The 8,538-nt window shown below is 38.0% G+C and overlaps 1 protein-coding gene across 1 annotated transcript; it reads left to right on the forward strand.

Moving 5' to 3' along the window:
- Positions 1–208: 208 nt before the first annotated feature.
- LOC147523952 (Tetratricopeptide repeat (TPR)-like superfamily protein) lies at positions 209–8,316 on the forward strand. Its single transcript, XM_086601058.1, has 2 exons — positions 209–655; positions 6,544–8,316. Exons 1-2 carry the CDS (start codon positions 269–271, stop codon positions 7,789–7,791), a joined length of 1,635 nt encoding a protein of 544 aa, XP_086457184.1. The 5' UTR covers positions 209–268; the 3' UTR covers positions 7,792–8,316.
- The last annotated feature ends 222 nt before the right edge of the window (positions 8,317–8,538 follow it).

Raw genomic sequence — 8,538 nt, forward strand, 5'->3', positions numbered from 1 at the left:
GTAACCGCTAGAAAATTATTGACAAAATTAGGATCCGCTTTTTATTTCAAAAGTGAAACGCCACCACGACACAGCATTTAAAAGTGCACAACGAGGTGAGCCTCGAAAGTCACCTGGAGTTGTTACTGGTTGAGACTTGAGAGTCACCATGGCAAAAACTCACCTTAACGATTAGGTGAGTATAGGTTACTCACCTTGCTTCTATTTTCTTATCTCTTAAACCCTCCAACAACAGAAAAAAACACAGACAAACTCTCAAAACACAAAAATGCTTCTTCAAATCTCCTCATCTTCTTCTTCTTCTTCATCATTCCAACACCGCCCAATCTCTTCAACATCTTCATACTCAAAACCCATTCCATGGTTTAACCCAACATCCATTCAAAACCCACATAACAAGAACCACTCAATATCATGTTGGATACCAAAAGTTTACAATAACAAGAAAAAAACAACAGCAAAAAAATATGAAAGTAAACCATTACATAAATGGACTGGTGTTTATAAGAGGATTTCATTGTTAGAGAATCCTGATGTTGGGTCTGCTTTTGTTTTGGATCAATTTGATAAAGAAGGGAAGAGTCTTTCAAGGTGGGAACTTTGTCGTGTTGTTAAGGAGTTGAGGAAGTTTCGACGGTTTAAGCTTGCTCTTGAGGTAAAGATTGTTTCTTTTTGGTTTAATTTAGAATGGGCTTTTGAGTTTTGTTGTTTTCAGTGTAGAAATGTTTTAAATTTTCATTAGTTTTGTATGTTATATGCTTTGTGATGATAATGTGTAAGGTAAAGGAGTGTAAGGAAGATAGCTAGGTGGTTTGTTTGTTTTGATTGATAGCGGAGTGTTTTCTTGTTAGTTTGTTTGGTGGATTAGGAAACAAGGGGAAAAAGATTTTAGGGGGTTTTTGTTGAATTGAATAAGTATTTTCATCGGATTGTTTGTTCTCTTACTCTAGAAAGAAACTCTCTGGAATGAAATCAGAGTTTTTCATGCAATGCAGCCTTCAAATTATTAAGGTGATAATAAAGTTGGAAACCACAAGTTTATAGGAGACATAGGTGTTGATGAAGAATAGATGGATAAGCATTGCCCTCAGAAAGAGCAAACAGTTATAAGAAATATATATATATATATCCAAAGGCAGAGCTACTTCATGCGAATAAAAAACTTGATCTCAGGGGGTGGGAGATGTGTAGTTTTACTGAAAATGTGGGGTAAGTCAAACTGCAACAATTAATTAGGGGAGAAGGGTGAGTCAGTGTAACCCTGGGATTTAAAGCCAGGAAGCAAGGCTGAAGGAAGCTTAGTAACTTTGGGGTGTAACAAGTATGATTTGTAGGCTGACTTGATGGATAAGTGGAGTTCTTTGTTTCCAAATAAGTCTTTGGGCCATAATGATTTGGGTCTTTTAGGTAAGTTGGATACTAAATCTTCATGCAAGAGTCAACAAGTTTATAGGAGACATAGGTGGATGAAGAAGATGGATAAGTTGGAGAGAACAGTAAGAAACAATAATTCGCAGCGGAGTACATTGATAGCGGTACTTGAGCAAGGCAAGGAAGCAGACTTTGGGGTGACCGTGGAAGGTGGAGCTTTGTCCAAATAACTCTCTTCTTGAACCAATCACAACAATAGTGGGTGCTAATGCTATGCCATGGGTTGTTGGCGGTATAGAAGAAGGTATCGGAAGATGCGGGCTTAGAACATCTTTAATGGAGACATCAATTCATATGCAAACAACAAATTCTTGAAAATTTGGTTAAAAACCATATTTAGTGGAGACACCAATTCACATCAACATCAAAAATCAGCAACCAAACACCAAATTTCATGTTTTACCAAATGTACTATGCGGCTTTTAAAAAATCTCGCTGTTTATCAAACATCGCGCATGTAAGAAGGAAGAAAAAGAACAAGGCCCCACCTACCACATTCTTATGACTATTTATATAGTTTGCCCCCCCCCCCCTCCCCCTAAAAAAACAAATCAAATTACCCAATAAGTAACAGTCGTGTGTCATTGATTTTCATTTTCTTTTTTCTTGTGGTCCTTCCCAGACAAATCAAATTTTGGACAACGACAGTACATTGGTTTTATTCTCATTGAAACTTTTTAACTGACGCGGTGTTTATTAAGCCGCACGGTTTATCAAAAACTACATGGGCTATGAGTTTTTTTGTGCGGTTTATCAAAAACCGCCGTGGGCTATTTTTATGTTTGTTCGCATAGTTTTTCAAAAACAGCGTCATTTGGTGATGTTAATTTTTGGACTGAATATGCTTGGTGGTTGAGTGATTTGGTGTTTGGTTTGATAAAAAAGTTTGTTGATTTTCAACTTTCACCATTAAAGATGCTCTAAGATATGAACAATTTGTACTAAAAAAGAGAATTTATATACACATGAATTGATGAATAAATTCATATGTAAACACCAAATTCTTGAAAAATTGGTTAAAAACCATTTTTAATGGTGAAAGCTCAAAAACACAAATTTTTTTTTATCAAGCCAAATACCAAATCACTCAAACACCAAACATCTTCAGTCCAGACATCAATTTTTCAACACCAAACGGTGCCACTTTGGATAAACCGCGCCAGAAAGCTCACATTTTAGCCCAAAGTCCACGTGGTTTAAGAAACACCGCACTAGTTAAATGAAACCAATGTACTGTTGTTGAGGAAAATGAAACACCGCACAGTACATTGGTTTCAATGAGGAAAATGAAACCAATGTACTGTCGTTATTCAAAATTTGAATGAAAACCAATGACACGTGATTGATAGTTATTAGTTAATTTGATTTGTTTTGGGGGGGGGGGGACCACAAACTATATAAATACAATCCTATGAATGTGTGGTAAGTGGGATTTTGTTCTTTTTTTTCCTTCTTACATACGCGATTTTTGAAAAGCCGCATCGTACATTTGGTAAAACATCAAACCAAATACCAAATGGGCCCATTTGGTGTTTGGTTTGATACTTTTTGATATTGATGATTGATTGGTGTACCACTAAAGATGGTTTTTAATCAAATTTTCAAGAATTTGGTGTTTACATATGAATTGATGTCTCCATTAAAGATGCTCTTAGTGAGACACCAAATCATATCAACATAAAAAAATTAGCAACCCAAATACCAAATGGGCTCCCATTTGGTGTTTGGTTTGATATTTTACCAAATGTACGATGCGGCTTTTGATAAACCGTGCGGTTTATCAAACACCACACGTTTAAAAAGGAAGAAAAAGAACAAGGTCCCACCCATCACATTCATAGGACTGTATTTATATAGCTTGTGCCCCTTCCCAAAAAAAAAAATCAAATTAGCCAATAACTAACAATCACGTGTGCCAAATCAAATTTTCTTTTTCCTTGTGTGCTTCCCAAGACAAATCAACTTTTGGACAACGACAATACATTGGCATTTTCCTTATTGAAACCTTTTAACTGGCACGGTGTTTATTAAGTTGCGTAGTTTATCAAAAAATGTGTGGGCTGTGGGCTTTTTTGCGCGGTTTATCAAAAACCGTTGTAGGCTATTTTTGTTGGCCCGCACAGTTTTTCAAATGCAGTGTCATTTGGTGTTGAAATTTTGATTTCTGGACTGAAAATGTTTTGTGGTTGAGTGATTTGGGTGTTTGGTTTGATAAAAAAATTTGCTGATTTTCAGCTTTCACCATTAAAGATGCTCTATAATGGTGAGACCTGAAAAAACCAAATATTTTGACCAAACAAACACCAAACCAAATAAACACCAAACATCTTCAGTCCAGACATCAAAGATTCGACATAAAATCCCGCTGCTTTAGATACACCGCGCGAAAAAGCCCATGCTGTGTTTTAAATACCGCGCCATATAAGCCCAAAGTACAAGCCCAAACCCACGTGGTGTTCACTAAACTGCGTGCTACCACCTTATAATCTACCAAAATCGCGCGGCTTTTCTCATTCTCACCTTCTTCTCTAGAATTAAACTCCTCTCCTTACCAAACAAATAAAAATAAAAATACTGCCAAACAAATAAAAATAAAAATACTACCGAAACTCTTGAAATTTTTCTATGGATCATAATGATTTTGAATCTTTCGACGGTGATGATGAATATTGGCATTACACAAATGATATTGGCGATGACATACAACAAGATGATGTAGAGGAAAAAGAAAATGAGGAAGCAGAAGACAATGAAGGAGAAGAAAACAAAGAAGCAGAGCCGACCGATTTACATTCATATGTCGTTGACTACCAAATGCACGACTTCGACTGATTTACATTCATATAGATGTAAATCAGTCGGCTCTGCTTCCTCGTTTTTTTCTCCCTCATTGTCTTCTGCTTCCTCGTTTTTTTTCCTCTACATCATCTTGTTGTATGTCATCGCCAATATCATTTGTGTAATGCCAATATTCATCATCATCGTCGAAAGGTTCAAAATCATTATGATCCATAGACAAATTTCAAGAGTTTCGGTAGTATTTTTATTTTTATGTTTTTGCTAAGGAGAGGAGTTTAATTCTAGAGAAGAAGGTGAGAATGAGGGAAGCCGCGCGGTTTTGGTAGATTGTAAGGTGCTAGCACGTGGTGTATTGAACACCGGTTTGGGCTTATATGGCGCGGTGTTCAAAACGCAGCATGGGCTTTTTCGCGCGGTGTATCCAAAGTAGCGGGATTTGATCTCTGGGCTGAAGATGTTTGGTGTTTATTTGGTTTGGTGTTTGTTTGGTCAAAATATTTGGTGTTTTTCAGGTCTCACCATTAAAGATACTCTTAGTGGGCAACTACAAGGGAGAAATAGCAAAACATGGGCGAGGCAAGTGAGCATAAAATACAGTGATATGACCTCTGTCTGGCAGATTTTGCAACATATAAAAGGGTGACCTGCCGCGCCGGGTTATAATTGTTACATGATATTGTGGAAGTTGGTGAGGTGCCTACCGAAGGAGTGGGTGAGACTGAGCAATGCAGTGGTGCTGTTTTTGGTGACGTATCATAAGGTGGTGGTGCTGAGCTTAGTGGTACTGTATGGGCAGAGGCTGGCTCATCTGACATTTCTGGTGGATGATCGCCTTCAAAGGATGCAAAACGAAAATCTCAATGAAGGAAATGTTGGTGATATTGTGAACAGAATTTGCCAAAACACTGACAACTCTTGTGATTAGGTCAAGTACATGGTTGTGCCATTAGATGGGGCTTTGGGATATTTTCTGCTATTGGAAGAACGGGCATTGAAAACTTTTTGGGGAAATACATGGAAAAGTGGGATTGAACATGCAATGGGGTTTGATTTGAACACTAATCAGCCTATTATGGAGAGGGAACATGAAGATGGACTAACTGCATTTATCGACAGTGAGCTCGTATTGTAGTTAGTTTGGTAATGTTGTAGTTAGTTGGGAGCTTGTATTGGTCGCCAACGGGCTCTAGGTTGTGGTCTTCCAGTGTACTGTACCCCGTTAATGAGATTCTCTCATGTTTGTATCCTTTTTTCATCCTAATCAATAAATTTACTTATAAAAAAAAAAAAAAAAAGAAAGAAAGAGGTTACAGTTTATGTTATGGATGCTTATAATAAACTTAAGACGGTCACGTAGAAGAATTAGATTGACCAATCCAATTGGACTGGTGTGCATGTTAGCCATAAGAAATATTAAATGAAGTATAGAACAAGCAAGCGCAGCTAAGGATGTTGAGATGAATGAGTGTATTGGCTTAGGGGCATAATATCAGATTGACTATCTTTATGGTCTTGTTTGGGATTGTTTCTGCTTTTAAAACTATTATGTTATTAATGATAGAGTTTGGTGCAATTTGCACACTTTGACTGATGATATGGCATGGTGGTTGAGTTACTTGGGAAATAGGCTAATTTGTAGTTGTGGAAAAGATGGTGATCGTGGTAATCCTTCAATCTGAGAATAGGATGATTAATAATCGTTTGTTTTTTGGTTCTTGTTTTTGTGCATGTTATTCTCAATTGGGGCTTTTTATCGAAAATAGGGCTTGACCCTATAGCTCAAATGGGAAATAGGTTACAATCTTTATTACAAATTGCAACCATTAATCCAGCTCGGTGATGCACTGATGCATACATGATCTCCAATAAGGACAGTTTTCAGAAAGCTTGAATTATTCCATTTGGTACTTTTGGTCCACCTTTCATGATATTGGACGGTGGAACCCCCAATCCACCATAAATGTCTAGATTAAACTAGTGGAAATATTTACTAGTCTACCAACATTGTGCTGTCTGCTCAAGAGTCTAGACTAGAAATTTGCGGAGGTTGTGAAACTTATTTTAGATGTTTTATATAATTGCAAATAATGTGTTAATGTCCTTAATAATGTGTTTGCTCATTCATTACTGGTGGGAGTAGGCCTGATCTCAGTAATGAATGAGCAAACATACACAAAGACACGCGAAACTTGGACGGAACATGAATAAGAGGAATTTGGTGTCTAGATCTATGGCTAAGCATTCTTTGCTCTTTTTTGTTCTATGTTTCTTGTATAACTTACATACTGTGGAAGCAATATTTTATGCTCTCAGGTGTATGAGTGGATGAATGAAAGGGAAGATAGATTTGCATTATCTTCTAGTGATGCTGCAATCCAGCTAGATCTGATCTCCAAAGTGCGCGGAGTAGCCAGCAGTGAAGAATACTTCTCTAATCTTCCAGGGACCTTGAAGGACAAGCGTACACATGGGTCTCTTCTAAATGCTTACGTGCGCGCCAGAATGAAAGAGAAGGCAGAGGCCTTGGTTGAGGACATTAAAAATAAAGGCTATGCCTTGCATCCACTTCCTTACAACGTGATGATGACTCTCTACATGAAGCATAAGGATTATGACAAAGCCATCTCAATGGTAACTGAAATGATGGACAAAAATATATCGCCAGATATATATTCCTACAATATTTGGATAACTGCATGTGGATCCATGGGTTCTACAGAAAAGATGGAAGAAGTTCTTGAACGGATGAAAATGGACAGCACCGTCAGTCCCAACTGGACTACGTATAGCACAATGGCCACCATGTACATGAATCTGGGCCAGCTGGATAAGGCCAAAGCTAGCTTGAGAATGGTTGAAGGTAGTATTACCGGTCGTGAACGAATCCCTTTCCATTACCTCCTTAGCCTATATGGAAGCATCGGAGAGAAGGAAGAGGTTTACCGGATTTGGAATACCTACAAATCAAGTTTCCCCACCATTCCAAATTTGGGATACCATTCGATGATTGGTTCATTAGTTAGATTAGATGATATTGAAGGTGCAGTAAAGATTTATGAGGAGTGGTTACCACATAGATCAACCTATGATCCTAGAATCTGCAACCTAGTTCTTGGGTGGTATGTCAAGAAAGGGATGTTGGAAAAAGCTGGGGATTTTCTTGACCAGGTGTTGGAAGTGGGAGGTAAAGCTAATGCATATACTTGGGAGCTCCTAGCAGAAGGACATATCAACGAGAAGCATATTTATGAAGCGTTATCTTGTGTGAAGAAAGCCACTTTGGCAGAGGGAGGTAAGGGTTGGAGACCAAAACCCACTTTCGTCTCTTGCTTCCTATCTCTCTGTGAGCATCATTCTGACAATGCAAGCAAAGAGGTGTTTATGGACTTGCTGAAGCAATTAGGGTGTCTTGAGGATGAAGCTTATATGTTACTTGTTAACTCAAATGGTAAAGCAGATTTCGGGCTCGATGTATCTGTTGATAAAGATGGATTTGATAGTGATAATGATGAAGATTCTGGTGCAGATATGCTTCTCAACCAACTAGAAGGAAGCTTGTGACACCGTTACAGTGTTTGGTGATATATATTGGGACAGGGACAAGTAGGTCCCGACAACTCAGGATTTTTCCTGAGCAGGGCAGTGACTTATTTGGGTCAAGGTGCACATGTGTGTCAATGAAGCTCCAACATAAAAGGATATTAGAGATTCCAGTAATATCTTCAACATTGTGGAGACAGTTATTAGGTTCCACAGTTACTGAGATCCGGCAATAAACAACAACTATGGATTATGAGTTTTCTCAGTGGTTAGAGTCCACCATTCATGTGCATGTTGGGAAGTGAGCTTTTTGGCCAACAGTAGAAGAATCTCATTTGCTCATGTTAGTAGGACCGATGTGTAGCTCTACCCTTTCGGATTTTGCAGAACCTGTGGTATGGTCCTTGTTTCTTGTGGGCTTGGGAATTTTTACCTTCTAAGTTTTACAGTGGAAGGTTGTAATATGGATATTTTGATTGCTAAAATGGAGATTATGGGTTTTACCATGTTTCTTGTATTAAAAGATTATGAGTTGTTCTTGCAAAACATGTTTATATTTGTATTTAACAGTGAAACAACAAAAGTGGTTATACTTGTATTGAAAATGTTGCAGTGTCTGCTTCCTAGTCAATATAGCGACTTTCTTACCAGGACATAGTTAAACCATGAAAGTACTGCTCCAAAGTTCAAAGAAGATTTTCCATTGTAAGCTGTTGCTATGTACCAAGCAGCCCCTGCATTTGAGAATGGTTGTCCGACTCAGAGAGA

Source organism: Coptis chinensis, chromosome 1 (genome assembly GCF_015680905.1).
Source record: "Coptis chinensis isolate HL-2020 chromosome 1, ASM1568090v1, whole genome shotgun sequence".
Taxonomy (NCBI): Eukaryota; Viridiplantae; Streptophyta; class Magnoliopsida; order Ranunculales; family Ranunculaceae; genus Coptis; species Coptis chinensis.

Coding starts and splice junctions, on each gene's coding strand:
- LOC147523952 (XM_086601058.1), top strand. CDS start 269: ATGCTTCTTCAAATCTCCTCATCTTCTTCTTCTTCTTCATCATTCCAA. Junction 656..6,543: donor GGTTTAAGCTTGCTCTTGAG/GTAAAGATTGTT, acceptor TTATGCTCTCAG/GTGTATGAGTGGATGAATGA.